Source organism: Aspergillus brasiliensis (genome assembly GCF_001889945.1).
Source record: "Aspergillus brasiliensis CBS 101740 unplaced genomic scaffold ASPBRscaffold_3, whole genome shotgun sequence".
NCBI classification, from domain to species: Eukaryota; Fungi; Ascomycota; class Eurotiomycetes; order Eurotiales; family Aspergillaceae; genus Aspergillus; species Aspergillus brasiliensis.
Genome location: NW_027137444.1, coordinates 2919325 through 2937702, shown reverse-complemented (window position 1 = coordinate 2937702; position 18378 = coordinate 2919325). Strand labels below are relative to the sequence as shown.

At 50.8% G+C, this 18378-nt stretch overlaps 5 protein-coding genes across 5 annotated transcripts; 3 read left to right on the top strand and 2 right to left on the bottom strand.

The window, feature by feature from the left end:
• Positions 1-3337: 3337 nt before the first annotated feature.
• Positions 3338-4069, top strand: ASPBRDRAFT_118406 (rhodanese-like domain-containing protein; the record flags this gene model as incomplete). Its single annotated transcript, XM_067617169.1, has 2 exons — positions 3338-3622; positions 3680-4069. 2 exons carry the CDS (start codon positions 3338-3340, stop codon positions 4067-4069), a joined length of 675 nt encoding a protein of 224 aa, XP_067482403.1.
• Positions 4070-4674: 605 nt separating this feature from the next.
• ASPBRDRAFT_193814 (putative mitochondrial translation initiation factor IF-2) lies at positions 4675-7999 on the bottom strand (the record flags this gene model as incomplete). Its single annotated transcript, XM_067620676.1, has 3 exons — positions 4675-4918; positions 4973-7458; positions 7538-7999. The coding sequence occupies 3 exons, from the start codon at positions 7997-7999 to the stop codon at positions 4675-4677; spliced, it is 3192 nt and encodes a 1063-aa protein (XP_067482402.1).
• Positions 8000-8651: 652 nt separating this feature from the next.
• Positions 8652-12642, bottom strand: thtA (the record flags this gene model as incomplete). The annotated part of the gene is made up of 5 exons (XM_067617255.1): positions 8652-10094; positions 10145-10311; positions 10366-11920; positions 11976-12090; positions 12146-12642. 5 exons carry the CDS (start codon positions 12640-12642, stop codon positions 8652-8654), a joined length of 3777 nt encoding a protein of 1258 aa, XP_067482401.1.
• A 1107-nt stretch (positions 12643-13749) lies between these two features.
• ASPBRDRAFT_40417 (TBC domain-containing protein) lies at positions 13750-15588 on the top strand. The gene is made up of 3 exons (XM_067624348.1): positions 13750-14308; positions 14359-14490; positions 14538-15588. Exons 1-3 carry the CDS (start codon positions 14062-14064, stop codon positions 15422-15424), a joined length of 1266 nt encoding a protein of 421 aa, XP_067482400.1. The 5' UTR covers positions 13750-14061; the 3' UTR covers positions 15425-15588.
• A 68-nt stretch (positions 15589-15656) lies between these two features.
• Positions 15657-16888, top strand: ASPBRDRAFT_73351 (Yip1 family protein; the record flags this gene model as incomplete). Its single annotated transcript, XM_067629208.1, has 4 exons — positions 15657-15833; positions 15895-15946; positions 16015-16720; positions 16798-16888. The coding sequence occupies 4 exons, from the start codon at positions 15657-15659 to the stop codon at positions 16886-16888; spliced, it is 1026 nt and encodes a 341-aa protein (XP_067482399.1).
• Between the last annotated feature and the right edge of the window lie 1490 nt (positions 16889-18378).

The window sequence follows — 18378 nt, the reverse complement described above, 5'->3', positions numbered from 1 at the left end:
CCGGCATGCTATTGCTGCCGTCTGGCTGCTCTGGTACTAGTGAGTCAGGACTAGATGATCACAAAGATGTCAAGTCAATATATATGGAAATCGCAGATTAGCACACCGTCACCGCCACCCGTCCGTTGTGGTCACTACTACTTTCGCCGGCGCAGAAGCACACTACTACTGTCGTTAGCTCGTTGACACTGCATTGCATGTGGAGGACGAGGAGACGGTGGACGATGGGGATGAGGATGGGGGCATCGTTTCATTGAGGATGGATTGAAGCCGTCGCTTCGGAGACGACATCTTATATATACGCAATGCCCTGCAAGAGAGTGATGGAAAGAGAACTGAAAGGTATTAGATGCTCTGTCTGTGCCTTATACTTTTCTCTATGGCACGGGTGGCTATCCCAATGGGAAATCAAGCGAAACCTGAGCAGCGCAGACGGGTTGTCGAGCCTATCTATGGTGGGATCTTATATCACAATGGGATACAAAGCGCGCACTTATGCCGCTCTTATATATGGTATGGATACCATGAAAAGATGCAAAGGATAGAACCGTCCATGCCTGCCGGCTAGATGCAAGGCATCAACGGTGACGACAATGTCGACAAAGTCGACAATCAACATGACTACTGCTTATCTCGGTGACAGCCGCGACCATGAGAACAGCGACAAGAATGCCAATCATGCTGATCAGTCGACTATTGCTGAAGATGCGAGCCACTTGAAGCAACGCACTTCTCCTGTCTTCCTCATTGATGGAGGCTCTGGCTGGCTGGATACTAGAGCAATATACCCGATGATGTTGGGATGGAAGCAGAATAGTGACTAGTATGTCATCCAGTTGACCCTTCACAGCACGATCTTAAAGTTGGAGATGTTTTAACAACTTGATATAACACACAACCGTGCACCTTGCATCTCCATCTCATGAAGCATTACTGTGAATCTGATCTCTGTCTCACAAGAATATGTATCATTCAGGTATTTTGACACACTCTCTCAATCCAGTCGAACATCATAATAACCCTCTCAACAGTAACAATGGACGCGAGAATGTTTCGTGAAATGGGCAGTTTCTTATCTATATCGGCGATAGTTTTGGGGAAAGAAACACCATCGATATACCCTCAATCCACGCCAAACTTCGCCAAAGGTTATCTAAGCGAAGTCATCAAGCCCTCTTTAACGTCTGCCTTCCCAGAATGTCATTCTTGGAACTGCAAATGGCATATCGCCAACGACTCTGGTACAGGCTCCCGGATTTGAGAACGGAAGAAGGTCATAGAACAAAGATCCGGAGGTTCGGAGTTTACCCTTAAGCCTGATCAGGTGCTGGAATGGCCAGGCTTCGCGAGAGAGGTCAAGCAACTATCCGAGACCTACATATCACTTAATTCTTTGCTACTAGTAGGTGAGTATAAGGTATATTGAAACTTACTCATCCGCCACGATGGACTCAGACATGGCATACCGCATCCAGAATCCCGTCTCGAAAATACTCGGCTTTGAAACTCATCAGAAACCATAGTCCCCAAGAAAGATAGCATCGACATTATCGATGAGAATGCACAGCTATTCCTAGAGCGCCGCCATCACTCATCACCATCCCGAACCCTCTTATACCATCCATGCTAGGACTAGCCAGCATCAGACAGACCATGGTAGAGCCCTTTGGTCAACTACATAGTGGCACCGCGTATGGTTTTCTCGCTTCTTGCTTCCATAGTCTGGTGATGGTTCTTTGTTCGGGTTCGATGAGTATAGAGATGATATAATACATGACCCTACGTGCGAAGAGCTACTGGCTATTAGTCCAACACTTGCTTAGATGCTGGTTCCAGAAACGTTATTGCAGCTACTCTGCATATGTCGGCATTAACTCCCTCTTCATTGGATGATCTCATCTTGTCTCACGAGGGCCCTTCTCAGGACAGTCGAAACAAGCAACATATAAGTCAGCGGCAAGGCAACGTCCAGTCCATCTTGGTTAACAACATAAAGCCATTAACTGGCGGTAAGGTTCGATGGAACTGGCCAGAGAAACTGTGGGGAAGGTCATGTACATTTCCTTTTACGTCTGCGTCCAAGATGACTTACAGAAGCATCAAGTTGCTCCGTACGGGATGAGCAATGGGTGTCATGTACACGAGGGCATGCTCCGCAAACGGACTGCCGGCTGGCAGTTTCAATAAATCTATGCTCGAGTCATACTTGTCTGCACAGTCAGTCCACAGATAAAGCGAAAGGTTGGCGAACTCGTCAACGTCATATAGGATCTGGTATATAGTATAAAGGATAACTGCCTCGTTTGCCCTCCATCATTCTTTCCCTTCCCCCTCCCTCTCTTCGGCTGACACTCATCTCACAAGAGTGTATGTACGAAGTAGTCATTGCAACCCTTTGTATAGGTTGTGCATGCTGACAGGGGATGGCGAGCAGTGCCACAACTATTTCTACCAGCACTACTACCACCAATACCACCATGTCACCCTCCTACCAAGTACGTCCTCTAACCTAACTACAACGACATACCCCATATCACAAACTGCCAGTCCATCGTTGTTCAGAGAGCAACTTTCCTGTCACCCTAGTGGTCCCCAACACCCTCTAGGCTGGCAAAGCTCGTGCGCTTCGGCGCAAGGAGAATAAAATGGCCAAGGAGAAGAAGGCTGCGGGCACGCCTTGTGGTGTACTCCGTAGTCTGGTAGTAAGCTACATAAAAGTTGGCTGAGGTCAGATTTAGAACAGATTGACCTGCAGATAGCTTGTTGGGAATGTGAATGTGGACAATGCTATAAGCTGCAACCTGATCGGTGTTGATTAAAGGAGAGCATGATGGCGGTGGTGACTTCTATGGATCAACATCTTTGCTGAGATTCTTGTGTGCTTGTCTTGCCCAAAGAACCATCGATTTACACACAATAGCCTGTTCAATCCTTTGTCCAAATGTAATCCGATCAAAATGTAGTATAGACCATGAAGAGCAATATAGATCTAGATTTTTAGATGCATCTGCACAGTAGCGCCCATCACGGAAGGCGGTCAGCGCCGTGACTGACATCACCCGAAACCGGACTTCATCCGTCGGATATCGGCTGTCACTGCAGTTGAGCATTATCAGCTCGATAAGTTGCATCCACTTGCCTCTTGTCTCTAACCCAGACGTAGCAAGTCTTCTTCTCTGGGGTAAGTACCTCTCTATCACAATCCTCTACACAAATCATACAGTAGAGTCGAGTCCAACCAGTTTCAGACCACATACTAACTTCTCCAGAACTCCTCCAACTATCTCCAATCGCAACACCAACAACCTCAGCTTCACCCCAGAGCACATAATCCACAATGGCATCTCTCCTCCCACTCCGCCGGGCACCCACGTCCCTCCTCACCTCCACTACCAGCCCATCATCCATCCTCTTCACCCGTTCCCTCCGAGCCGGCACCACCATCCACTCCACCCGGACCTTCACAACAAGATCCTCCTCCATCTCCAAAAGAGCCAGCAGCAGCAACTCCATCCTCACCCGCCCTCACCACCATCTGATCTCCATCTCCACCCCCTCCATCCGCCATCAAAGCACCAAGAACAACGACCCCCCTACCTTTCGCCAATGGGGCTTTGAAGACGTACGTCCCCCTCATCCTCCCTCCCTCTCACCAACCAACTAACCAGAAGTAAAACAGATAACCGCCTCCCTCCCCAGCACCACCACCAACACACCAACCCACAAACCCATCATCCTCATTGACGTCCGCGAGCCCGCCGAGCTATCCTCCACGGGTATCATCCCCTCAGCCGTGAGCGTGCCGCTAGCGTCCCAGCCGGACGCACTCTTCCTGACACCGGAGGAATTCGAGACGAGGTTTGGGTTCCCCAAGCCTGGTGTCAAGGGGGAGGAAGCGGATGCGGAGATGGTGTTTTACTGTAAGGCTGGGGTGAGGGCGCGCGCGGCGGCGCAGTTGGCGGAGCAGGCCGGGTATGAGGCGGGGAGGATTGGAGTTTATGATGGGAGTTGGTTGGATTGGGCGAAGAAGGGGGGGAGGGTGGAGAGATGGGAGGGGGGTGATAATTGATCGATCAATCAATCAATTGATTAAAATTTGATGGTATTTAGTAGGTGATTGGGGAGTGTGATGTGTGGTTGTATATACTATGTGTATCATCATGTGACGTTGGATGAACTACTATACTGTTGTGGTGTATTTACTTTGTGTTCTGCAACAATTCGAACAAACAATCAATTCAACTAGAGATCCATGATCATCATTAACAGAAAAACAAAAACCTAGGTATCGACCACGCTTTACTTTTCCAACCACCTCTTCTCTTTCCCTTTCTCTCCACCCCCTCTTTCATGTCATGTACAGGCATTTTGCTTTTGATTTGAAAGTCGTAGTCATTTCTCATGCAATGCTCTTTTGCTTTTTTTCCCCCAATGAAATCCAGAGAATGCAACCATCGTTTCTTTCCACTCGCCTTGCATGAAGCTGTCACATGTCTCATCATCGCGGCAATAGAACTCAAAATCGCTATACAATACCACAATAATGGCATGCTGAAGCCCGACACGCTGTACCCAAGTGACTGCCCAGGGCCGGTGATCAATCCGTCATCCGAACTGACCGCGTCCATAGGGCTGGGTTCGGCATCCGGGCGACAGAGGAAACGGGTGAGGCGATCATGGGATGTCAAAGACAGGCTTGAGCTTCTTGACGAGACCCCACTCCTCCATCGAGACATCGGAGCGGTAGAACTCCTTGAGGGTGTCGATACTGGCACGAGAGATGTGCGAGTACAGAGTGTCCTTGTCTTCAAGCTGACGACCGTACATGGGCTGGTTGGTTCCCTCGATCTTGACGGCCACGGAGGGTTGACCCCTCTTGCAGACTTGGATGGGCTTGTGATCACGTTCGATCGAGACACTATATGTATGGTTAGAGAATGTAAGCCGGGATAAAAAGGGACAGAAAACTTACACTCTGCCAAGATCGATGATTTCCTTAGCGCCAGTCTCCGGGTTGGCCTTGACTGCCGCAACAGGAGTGTGCAGACGCAGACTTCCTTCCGCGACATCAACACCAATGACGATAGGGTCCTTCTTGTTGAACACAGCCACGGTCTTGAGCACGCAAGGGAAGACAGCAAGCATCTTGCTCTCTTCCTTGCGGCGCTCCGTCAACTCAGCCATGTGCTTGGTGAAGTCATCGAACAGGTGGTAGATGATGTCGGCAGTAAAGATCTTGACACCGACCTCATCAGCATAGGCAGCTGCTTCCTTGTCCACCTTGACGTCGAAACACAGCATAACGGCGTACTCCTTGGCCTTCTCCAACATGGTACCGGCCATCATGACATCACGCTTGTACACAGGACCGATAGAGATGTTGGCGACGGGAATCTTGGAGACACGAAGGAACTCGAGCAGAGCTTCCAGAGATCCAAGAGTGGAGGCCTGCACGCTGACACCGCGCTGGTCCCTGGAGACCTTGCTAAGCAGGTTCTCCAGATCGGACATGACCTCTTCCTCAATGTCCTCCTCATCATCATCCGGTCCGACAACCATCAAACGAGAACCGGCAATGGCCTGTTCAAGGTCGTTGGCGGCAATCTTAACACCAAGGGCAGCCTTGACCTCCTTGTTGTGCACGTACTGCGACTTGAGACGCAGCTCCTTGAGAGGAGCCGGCGTCAGCAACGCTCGAATATTCGTAGATATAGGACCGTTTAGACCGCACAATACGATTCGATCACCCTCGCGGAGGATACCGTTCGACAGGACAACGTCGATGGTAGTACCGAGACCCTCAATGACCTTCACTTCAAGAACAGTACACTCAACCTCGGACAGGTACATCAGGGAGTTGGTCATACGCTCTTGGGTCAAGGTGGTCAACAGCTTGAGCATGTCAGGGATACCTTCACCGGTGTGGGCGGAGGTGGGCACGAGAGACACGTTGCGGGCCATGGACTTGTTCTCGTAGAACAGCTCCGAGTTGAAACCCTGTTCGGCGAACAAGACCTTAGTGCGCTCCAAACGGGTGCGGAACTCGTTCTGAACGCCCTTGTTCTGCAGAGCCAAACTCTCCTGGAAACCGTTGTTATCGATCTTCTTCCAGCCGTACAGACGATCAATCTTGTTCAGGGCGACGATGAAAGGAGTGCGGCGATCGCGGAGCAGCCTCATGGACTCGAGAGTCTGAGGTTCGAGACCGTGCATGATATCGACGACCAAAATGGCAATGTTACAAAGGGAGGAACCTCTCGAACGCAGGTTGGAGAAAGACTCGTGACCAGGGGTATCAATGATGAGCAGACCAGGGATCTTGAACTCAAACTGGCCATCCTTGTTCACCACGGCAGTCTTCTGACGCAGAGCATCCACAGGGAAGTAAGTAGCACCGATCTGCTGCGTAATACCACCAGCTTCACCTTCCTGGACGTTTGTCTGACGAATCTTATCCAGCAACTTGGTCTTACCGGTATCGACGTGTCCCAGAATACAGCAGATAGGAGAACGGAGGTTGTCCTTCGAGCGCGCTGCCATAGCCTCCTCGTGCTGCTTCTTTCTCCGCTCGGCGGCCTCGGCCTTGCGCTGAGCAATGGCCTTCTGTGCCGCGGACTGCTCCTCGTCCTCAGAGTCCTCATCAGAGGACTCATCGGAGTCTTCTTCACTCTCCTCTTCCTCAGCCTGCTTGGCGGCAGGCTTAGCTGCGCCGTTCGTGGCGGGCTTCTCTTCTTCCTCGTCGCTAGGAGCATCCCAGCTGTCCTTCACGTCCTCAGCATCGGCAGCCTTCTCCCAGTCATCGAGTTCGCTCTCTTCTCCGCCGGCGGCAGCGGCGGCAGCAGCAGCTTCAGCCTCGGCCTTGGCCTTCTTCTCTTCCTCCTCCTTCTTTCTGCGCTCCTCTTCAGCTTCACGCTGGGCCTTGGCACGGGCAGCAGCAGCTTCCAGATCATCCTCCTGCTTCTTGGGTCCACGCTTCTTCCGGTTCTCGTAGACAGGGCGCTTCTTCTCAGCATGGCCCTCTTCCAGACCAGCAACCTTACCAACACCAGCCGCAAGCATCTGCTGCATGCGCCGCTCATTGCGCTCCTTGGCTTCCCTCTGGGCTTTGGTGAGCAGCTTACCCTCCTTACGAAGCTGCTCCTTCTTCTCCTTCTCCTTCTCCTTCTTCCTTTGGCGGGCCTCTTCCCGCTTTTTCTCCTCTTCCTCTTCCACACGGCGCCTCTCCTCCTCAGCGGCCTGCGCCTCGGCTAACAGGCGCTCCTCCTCTTCACGCTGTTTGCGGAGAGCCTCCTGTTGCTTCTGGATAGCAGCCAGGTGTGCAGGGATCTTCTTCTTCTTGCCGCCAGTTTCCGGAACAGGGGCAGCAGCGGGGGCGGGGGCGGCCTCCTCCTTCTTCTCAGGCTCAGCCTTAGCGGGCTGAGCCTTCTCAGCGGGGGCAGTGGTCTTCTTCTTGGCAGCCTAGAAAACGGAATAGACTTGTCAGTTTGACACGCTCAATGGGAATGACGAAAGAGATACAAAAGCGCAAGAAACATACCTGCTCCCTCTTACGCTGCTTTTCACGCTCCTTCTTCTCCCTCTCCTTCTCCTTCTTGGACTTCACACGGAAGCCGCCCTCCTCCTCATCAGCGGGCTTGGGCTCAGGCGCAGCAGCAGCCGCCTTCTTAGGCTTAGCCTTTCCGGCGAACACATCGTCTTCATCGAAGGTACCCTCCTCAGGCTGCTTGCTAGCGAAATCGGCATCACCGTTGGCCTCCTGAGCGGCATCCTCACCCTCAACGAAGTCATTGATCGGCTTTCCCTTCTTCGCCTTCTTGTTCTTGTTCTTCCTCAAAGCGGCGAGCAAACCACCACCGCCCATGCCAGCTTCTTCGTCGGCAGGAGCACCTTCTTCAGCCGCGGGGGCTTCGGCCTCGCCACCGGCAGCAGGGATGGACTCTCCGAGCTCAGCTTCCCAGTCCTCCTCTTGCTTCCTGCCTCCCTTCTTCTTAGGCGCCATATTGATAGATTGATGATTCGGTCGACCTCGATTTTATTTCTTTTGAAACGGAGATGTGAAAGGAACTACCCTATGTAGATAAAAATGAACCGTTAGTCAAGTGAATTAAAAGCTATTATGTGGCTGAGCGACGATGCCAGGCAATGATGATGAATGGTGGTTGGTGATGGTGCGCACTAACAATGAGGTATCAGCTTTCTTCCGGCCCGCGCGATCTGCGGAAGGCAAAGAGTGGCAAAAGATAAGCCCGAAAAGAAAAGACCTTCCAAAAGGGATCGTGAAGAATAGGAAGAAAAAGAAAGAGCGAAAAACAAGCAACCGTTTTCCCCCCTGGTGGTCGATAAGATCCAAAGGTTGGAGACTCGATGAGGCGGGAAGGACGAGTTGCCTTTGGGGTAATAAGAATTTTGGGCCGGGCGTTTGGTGGGGACAATCGCCGGATTATTATGCGAGGCCGCCGGTGGCCCCTCCGCCAGTTGGTGGCGGTCTTTGAATTGTTCACGCCCGGCACACGATCACCATCCTGATAGCATTAACCTTGTGGCTGCATTCAATATGCTTCAAATATTTGCATCTATGTACACGGTACAGATCTATATATAGCAGGTTGGCAAATATTGTCCTTCACTCACAACCGGTACTATAGATATCCCTAGACATCCACCGGGAGGATCCGTTGTAGCCATCTCATAACGCTCGCAACTGCATCGGTTGATTCCCCCAGTGCATGCCTAGTTACTTCTACAAATTGCTCGGGGACTCCCTGTTCCGAACGGATTCCCGGAGCTGCCGAGCCACTGAGCGTCTCCTTACTGAGCATCTGCTTTAGATAGCCCGGCCCACGTATGAGCAAGCGGCTGAGAATGTCACCGTCAATATGCATCTGAGATGGCTGAGGGTCCATCAGCCCGATTGGGTTGCGCTGTCTTCTCCTCTTGGGCATAAATGGACAGATCATAGGATCGCGGATGCACAAGTCCTGTAGCAAGCGTAGAAGGCGCCACTCCTTCTCACCAATCGTCAAGAAACGATAGACCGTGCCATTCATCGCAGTACCATAGAACACCTGAGAGTTGTGGGAGAGAGGTGACTTATCAGAGCCAGAGCTCAGTCTCATCACCGATGAGGGGAGGTGTGCTTCACACAGAGCTGTGGGTAGCATTTTGTTGCTCTCTGTCAACCCATTCTCCGTCAAAAGGCTCACGCGCCCCCCTCTGCTGGAGCAGAGAATGAGATTCGACTTTCCACCAATATGAACATGAGCCAGACCATCGTGCTTCTGACGATCATAAGCATGGAGCGTTAGCTTGTCTTCGGTAGCCTTGAGCACCATAAGTGACTCCCTTGACGTGGTCATATAGAGGTACGGCTCCCTGGCGGTTATGAGGACCGCCGGAGACAGCACGGAGTATCTAGCCGCTCGGACCCATCGTGTCTGCGAGAATTTTGGTTCCAGTGGGACAATTTCACGGCCGGTTGAGACCATCAAGGTGAACGCACCGTATGGTGCAATTGCGAAAACCGGACCCTCGAACTTGTGGATATATTTCACAGAGCATTCGATCCGCGACGGTTTCGACGGATCGCGGTATGCCTGTAAGAAGATGACTCGGCCGCGCTCTTGCTGATCCTTGCGAGAAGTGCCGATGACAATGAAATGATATTCCTCATCACCCTTCCTGGGCGTCCACTCCAGTATGCAGCTGATCTTTTCACCTGCTGCACCTTGAGGTCTCCACGGCCGGGGATCGTCATCCAAAGGATTTTCGAGCGAATCAATGAGTGAGTGTTGCATGTCAGGGTCGACAAATTCGATAAAGGGCCGAGTATAGCGCTTGATGGGGTCTGCGTCTGTGTCGTATTCTGTCTGGGAATAAACCACGATCAAGCTCTTGAGATATCGTGAATAGGCGAGTCTGCTAGCGCTACCGGGCAAGTCGATCCTCTTTGGAACAGTCTTCGTCCCTTGCTCCAAGGTACATATCATGAGCTGTCCATCGGCGACGCAGAAAAGCGTGCCAGAAAGTCCATCCACGTCTTGACCTCCGGAACTCGAGATAGAGAAGCTATGGATGCTTTTTGGGTGGTATGCAGGCTGAACGGTGTTAGTGTTTGTGAGCAAAACAATAAGTTTATGATACTCACATTATTCTGGTCGGTGACCCAAATCCTTTGGAGAGAGTATTCAGCCAGTCCGCCGTTGCAAGATGCCTGCCAGAACCCTTGCCCACAGGTCAATAATGCAAACTCTCCCTTGCCCTGCACTTTCACCGATGTATGCCCTAGCTGCTGCGGCGTTACTTGGGTTAATGCTGCTCAAGCTAATCAGCATACGGTTAATAATGTCGATTCAGATCAATACTCACCGATGGGGGAATCAGTGTTCTCCCTGTCCAACAATAGCCCGAATGGGACCAGAATACCGCTTCGCAAACCGCATAGAACAGTGCACAGTCTCGGTAATTCTTCACCAGCCTTTCTGATGACAGCAACGCTGTCAATGGCCCTCGATATGTCGTTCTCGTTCCCGATGTTGACAGTGGCTTCCAGCAAGAAAGAGATGCTTTCAGATATGCGATACACCAGTATCCTTCCGCTGCTTGTGCCTACAAACAGATACAGAGACGAGTCCAAATTCTCCAAGGTCATACAAATCGGCTCGTGTTGGATAAACGAAGGGGGAGCGACATCCAGCAGCTGGTGCTGGCCATCTGATGTGAGTTTCTTCACGTGTAGGCGTACTTCATCTTGCGTCCTAACAACAGCGGCGATGAGCGAGGCAGGTCCATCAACAGCAGCCACCGCAATAGTCTGACCAGGGTCAACCTCAGAGCGATAGCCCGGCATCTCCGGGGTTGCGCCAACGCAAACTGCGCTGTCCGTCACCTGTATGATAGCCCCCGATCCCGTGCATCCTGCTGCCAAAGTCTGTGTGCTAGATTCAAGTCCGGACTCTGCCTCATCGATGGCACAAAGTTCTTCTCCAAAATCAGCAGGCAAATACAGCAGGAGTGAGGACATAGGGTCAGATGTTAGAACAAAAACGCCCCCAGTCGTGCCATCTGGCATGGTCCATATGTCTCTGGTTCCAGACAACTCCTCCAGCGCAACAATCAGCCCGATCTGTGCTTCAACGCCGTGCCGCAGCTCAACCACTGCACCTCGCGAGAATGAAGAAGCAGAGCAGACAAAGAGCCGATCGCTTGCAATATCCGAGGGCATGGTGTCCTCACTCTTCACAACAACGGAATCGGTGACAGGGGTCCAATTCATGAACTTCTGAACACAACGCGGATGGTCACGAGCCTTCTGGACAAATAGCCCGCCATCACCTGTGGTGCCCGCTGCAAGGAGTAGGTCACCACCTTCGTAGCCAATATCCAAAATGTCAAATGCTGCGTCAACGTCACAGCACAGTTGGCCTAAATGTGCCTGATTTTCGAGCTCGCCTTCACTTCCAATTCCCAAGTAGGTTATTTCACCGTCCTCGCGGCAGAGGTAGATGTCATCGTGCTTCTGATTGTACAACCAATTGCGCAACGGCCTTGCCCATCTGGTCCAGAGAGGTGACTTCTGAGATTCTTTCTCATAGACAGGAAGCGGATATCTGCTGGGAAGTCTCTGAGGGTCAAGCTTGTTTTGATACACGGCCATTGAAGACGTCGTGACGAGCATGAATGAAGAAGTCTTTGTCAAGGGAATCAGCATTGTGGGAAGCCTATCCTCCAGCGGCAATACTTTCTTGGTCACCCGCGGGGTAGCCTGGCGTAGAGACTCGTTCGCATCCCACTCGTAACAAACAGCTTGTGTCAACTGATCTTGAGCAACCAAGAGTAGTAGAGTGATTTTGTCACCGTCTTCAGACTTGGGATACAGAAACTCCATGGCAATGATATCGCCTTCGACGCGGAAGAAGCGCTCCTGTGATCACACGAGTTAGCCTTATTTCAGTATCCAGAAGCACCCAGAATCATACCTCTGCTATAGGGTCTAATCTGTTTTGGGTCATCTGTGCCTGGATGACTGGCGGCCGTTTCAGGACAAAGATCCCGAAGTAGTCACTTGAAGCACTGACAGCTACCGCGCGAGACCTGTAAAAGCTCTCAGCCTATGGTCATCTATGATTAGGTTCATCAAAAGGCATACCTTGGTTCGACAGCAATATTCCGGCCGAATCGTTCGAAAGCACTGACGTCGTTTGGCAGCGGCCGACGATGGTAGACGAAATGGCCACTTGCGTTCGAAAAGTATAAGAATACTAGCTCTTTCGAAGCAAGACTTAGAACTAATATCTGTGGGGGCAGGTCCTGGCGCAAGTCCGAGTTCGCGCGCAACGTCGAATTGCTAGCTCCGAGTTTCATCTGCTCTTCCCAAGGCAATTCAGTGCTGACGTTTATGACCTTGGCTGCCATGATACATGAGTCAAAGTCATTTTTGGTAGTTACCTCCTCCAGATGAACCCCAGATACCGCTTCTTTGATTTGCAAATGCCGCTCGCCCACGAAGACGACATCGTTCTGGTCTTTGCTTCTGAGGTGTGCGGGAAGAATCCACTGGATGATAGGACTCGATACTAGAGTATGCGATAATAGCCCAATTTTTGCCTGGGATGCAGAATGTATGCTGTCTGTTTCGATGTCCATCGAATCTCCACCTTCACCTGAAACGGTTGCTGAAGCACTTGCGGCTAATCCTGCACCACTTCCTGATGTAGACATGGTAGCTTCTCTAATTGCCTCTGGGGAAAGACGATGCCCGAAGGATCAGATTAAATATGCCCTTACCGAATGAAAGGACGAGAGAGGACACAGAACGAGAGACGCGGAAAAGAAAAAAAAAAGAAAAAAGAAACGAGAGGGTAGGATAGCGGACCAACGGTGTCCGCAGCTGCTTCAGGAGTATAATTTTGAGTCCTTATTCTGTGGGAATTCAAGAAAAATGGAATAAGGTCTCTCAAAATTATGGTTCATGAACTTTCATGCTTGAGACGATATGAGAAGGCAATTTCATGTCAAGAAAGCGTTGAGACACCAAAGGCGATGTGAACACAGAACGCGGTGTCACTATGCGAGTACAGATCAAAGAGTAGTCACTCTGTAATAATCAGATACCGCTATGCAAAACAGAAAGCTATTTGAAGTATTAACGAACTACAGTCTATGGAAGACTGCGCGGGACAAGGGAGGGACTTACACTCCAATGGTATCTTATGCAAACGCTCGCGATGGTGCTAGTGATTTGTACTGAGGTGGCTTCTCGAATTTCTCAAGCACCATATGATTGTCCCAAAGCTTGTGCCTGACAACGAGAATACGTTCATGGGACACACACAGCGGGGATAAGAAGTATTATGTCGAATTAAACACGATGGCCAGCAGTGGAACCCAAGCGGTTCGCGGGAAGGTCAATTGAATATGTTTGGTTTTAGTATGATGCCATCGGCCCACTATGAGTTTGCAGCATTGTCTGCAGCTATCTTTGCAAACCAGCAGAATTAACTTTGTACACGACAGATCCCGTTGATTTGAAGTATATCGACAGTGACTCCGGGACTCGCAAAGATCTCAGCCAGTCTGGTGAGAATCTTGGAGGGGCAGTGGATCGATCATCGAAGCCTCGCCTGCTCGTTCGGGCGGTCGGCGATACAGATCAAACCAAGCAAATCACAGATCACGGGACACAGACCCGATGTATGGCCTGAGGCGGCCACGCGTCCGTTTTGGGTTTGGCCATGGCCGCAGTCACCTCCGGCTTTGCATATCGCCTTTGCTATCCCATAGATATTTCGCTGCCTAGATTGAGGACCTGTCGGTGTATCTAGAGGAGCTAGGGCTGGACCAGAACCCAAGACTGGGTGTTGATTTCCCTAAAGCAAGCTCTGACCTGGCCAGAGGCCCGTTCATCCGTTGCATCCAAGTATAGAGCACCCATTGTTAACGCTATACATCGGGATCCAAAATAAATTCATATCGCCAAATTGTTCCATTGGACACCAGATTCGGGGTTCATACTGCTCAAAGTTCCACAAACCAGTGTTTTGGAATACACTGCCCGCCTCAACAATGGACCAGCCGTCTGAGAATGAGCCAGACCACACCACAGAGACAAGTCTGGAAACAGAGCAGGAGACCGCTGCCGAAGCCGAGGCCCTAGAGTTAGAAAAAGTCAAGAATGCTGAGCTCGAAAAACGCATAGCCGAAAAAGAAACCGCCATACTCCAAGCATGCGATTTGCGCGATTTTGATGCATTAGTCTCACACGCTACCTCAGAAGGTGGCTTCCTCAACGATGATGTCCGGCGAACAGCCTGTGAGAGCTACCTTATAATGTCCACATGCAATTTCTGACATTCTATCCAGGGCCAATTCTTCTCCAATGTGACCGACGTGGTCCCAATTTTGATTTCACGGGATGGGAAGACCTGCCCGCACATAGTGACGAAGAACAGGTTCAGCTTGATGTGAATAGATCCTTCGTCTACTATCCTGAATGTAAGTCACCCTTTGATTTGACGCTTGGTGGTGTCTAACTTGACTAGGCTCTGACCAGGAGCTCTCTATCAAGAAGGATGAGCTCTCCAAGTTGATCAAACAAGTCCTGCGGTGCTTTCCCATGCTCTGCTACTTTCAGGGCTACCATGACATTGTCCAAGTCCTGCTACTAGTGCTGGGTGGTCAAAATAGTGCTGCTGCTGTTGCACAAATTTCTCTTCTCCGGATAAGAGATTACATGTTGCCGTCCCTCTCACCAGCACTGAAACATCTAGAGCTGATCCCTGCGATCATTGAGAAGGCTGACCCTGCATTACGACGTCATCTCGCCGAAATTAAACCATTCTTTGCACTCGCCGCAACTCTGACAATGTACTCGCACGACATCCAAGAATATAGCGACATTGCACGCCTTTTCGACTTCCTGTTAGCCCAGGAACCGGTAGTCTCCATATACCTCTTTGCAGCCATCATCCTCTCTCGCAAGAAAGAATTACTTGAATTTTCAGTCGACGAAACCGATATGCTGCATTTTACCCTGTCCAAGCTTCCGAACCCCTTGGATCTAGAGGGTCTGATATCGCGCGCGATGCAGCTTTTCGAAGCTCATCCACCGGAAAGTCTACCATTTGGGGCCTGGAAACGCATTCCAGAGTGCAGTGTACTCAAGTCTTCACGAGACCTTGTCAGAATCCAATCACCTGATGAAACAGTCGGTCTCTTTGCGAAACAAGTCCGGCATCTACGTTACGAGGAACGGAAGGAGAAGACCGTTGCATTCTTGTGGAATCACAGACGGACAATCGGTTCCGTGGCTGTGACGATATTCATTGGTGCTATGTCATTCTGGATCAAGAAGAGGGGATTTGACAATACGATATGGTCGTATATCAGTAGATTCCATGGGGCTCTGCAAGCTCGAGGTTATCTCTAATATTCTGATGTCACCACTGGGGGAAGAGAAAAAGGCACTGGTCCCAAAACGATGCTTAAGATTATATGTAATAATATTGAACACGAAGAGAAATGTGATGGGAAAGGAAAAGAGATTAGTTTTACGGAAATGAAGAACAGTTTCAGGGCACAAAATATGATAACTAGATAGACAGCATTGAGGCGGACGCACAAAATGCGAAACGCAGCCCGCGTCAGCCCGTGTTGAATAGATGGGCAGTCTCCACCTGGTGGCTAGTGTGTGGCTGTCCCGGCAGCCGCTGAGGTGTACTCTTGCATTCCCGCATCTCCCAGGAACCGAGCGCTCAACAACTACCCTTGAAAACGAACGTGAGCTGTTCAAGATGGCAAACCAGGGCTACGATGTGGTAGTGGACGTTGACGCCGAGGTAAGATTTCATCAACAGTCTTCCCCATCTGCAACCACAGCAAGCTGACAGTAAATCCCAGGGCGATCTCGGCCATACCGACCTGCAAGAAGACCTCGAATTCCACCGTTCCAGTAAGCTAGCTGGCCTGAGAAATCACCACCTCATCCCAATGCACACCTACTTACTGTTCCCTTTCCAGACTTCGAAAACGACCAACGCAACGCCAAAGCTCAACAGGACTCCGCACCTTTCCTCGGCGGAGGTTCATCGCGCGGCCGTGACCGTTCCCCCGGCGGCACCCCCTCTAAGCTCAGCTGGTGGTCGATCCACTACTACGCGCAATTCTTTGACGTCGACACGAATGAAGTCCTCCGTCGCTGTGTCGCAGCTCTCTACCCGCGCAGCAACTTCCTTGATGTCCTAGAAGGCAACCCAGACCTCTACGGCCCCTTCTGGATCGCAACCACCGTCGTCGTCATCCTCTTCCTGACCGGTACCATCTCACAATGGCTTTCCAACAATGATGACGAGCACTTCGAATACGACTTCACTTTGCTATCCGGCGCCGCGGGCTTGGTTTACGGATACACGGGCATCATCCCCATTGCGCTGTGGGGTGCGCTGAAGTGGTTCGGTAGCTCCAGCGCGGACTTGGTTGAGTCGTGGGCGCTCTACGGATACTCGAACCTGGTTTGGATTGCTGTCGCCCTGGTTAGCTGGAGTCCTTTGACGGCGTTGAATTGGGCTCTGGTGGGTGTTGGCTTCGGCTGGACTGTCTTCTTCCTCTTGCGCAATCTGTACCCGGTTCTTAGTGCTACGGATGCGAAGGCTAGTAAGATCCTGCTGATTCTGGTTATTGTGCTGCATGCTGGGTTTGCATTGGCGATTAAGATCTTGTTCTTTGCGTAAGTGGTTCCCTTCCCCCTGCTCTGGTGAGTTTTATTACTATGAGGGGTTGCGACTAACGTGATGATCTATGCAGACATGGAAGCCCCGTTTCGAAGAAGAACAAGGACCACGATGACGACGATGACCACGACGACGACAAGCGACGGATGTTTGGTGGGTGGTAAAAAAGGTGAAATGTCGGTGTTAGTATCGGTGTCATTCCCTCCGGATGTTATACTGTTCAGTTGCTGTCTTTCCCCCACAGGGGGACCATGAATGACATTTGCTCCGGCAGCATTATGTCACGTCATGTTTCATGTCTCGACTTGCTGGGTTTTATGTTCTCAAGAGTTGTGTTATTTCTGATATCGTTCCCCACCATTTTGTTTGAACGTTGTTTTCCTGTTTCTCCAAGCCGTGCTGTGCTGCATGTGTGTATTGTGTATCTACTAAAGAATGGCGACGAGGAGATTTTTTGAATTTTACAGGTTGTGCTTTGATTGCAACTTCTTCCCGAGGAGTCAACTATAGACATTTGACTTCGGCTATAAGTAATGATTCATCATTCCAACGCCATGTAGAAAATCTCCCACGTTGCAATCGTATCGTAACCCCAGCAGCTCTTTTCCCCAGCAACGCAGAAAAACCGTAATAAGATAATCGTCTATTTGAGCTTCTTCTTGGGGCGGAGCTGGTTGGTGTGACCACACTTCTTCTTGCGGCAGTTGGTGGCACGGGGGGGAAGGCGGGCCTAATCGGGATCATCAGTGTTAGTGAGGAGGGTGATAACGGTTCTCGGTAGGCGGGATCGAGTCGTTGGAGAGAACAAGTATAATGAAGGGATGGACGTACGTAGCACTTGCGGCAGATGGACTTCTCGCAGTTGTACTTGGAGGCGAGAGCCTTAAGGGAGGGCTCGATGATACCACCACGCAGACGGAGGACCAGGTGAAGGGTGGACTCCTATAATCGAGAAAGATAACCCGTCAGTCAAACCATATTCCGATGATAGTTGCGTCGCGTTGAATTCCGATAGTCGTGAAACGTCCATGATTGCGACCGTGTCGATTGATCCCATCCCCCTTCAAGAGAAACCTAGTGGTGTATTGTGGCGCCCCAACAGACTCGAATCGCATCATGTTCGTATCCGACTATCCGAGATCGACGTATAGAGATTTCGCGGAACCGTTCAATTCATACCTTCTGGATGTTGTAGTCGCTCAGGGTGCGGCCATCCTCAAGCTGCTTACCAGCGAAGATAAGACGCTGCTGATCCGGGGGGATACCCTCCTTGTCCTGGATCTTGGTCTTGACGTTGTCGATGGTGTCGCTCGACTCGACATCGAGGGTAATGGTCTTACCCGTGAGGGTCTTGACGAAACTATTAAATCGGGAAAAAAGCCTTGGTCAGTGTCTCTTTGCTTCTTCACTCTCGATGATATATTCGTGCCATCTCTCTCGGGATATTCGACCGTAAATTCGACGGGTGGTTGCCAGGGAACTTTGGAAAAGGACCTACATCTGCACTGCAGAGACGCGGAAAAAACGACATGTTAGCTTGCGACTTCAGGAAACACCCATTTCGCATTCACGAACGAAAAAGGTATACGTACTGGCTGCGGTTTTCGTTGTTGCTGGCTGACGATCGGCTGACAAGGTCGGTCGGATGAGGCGA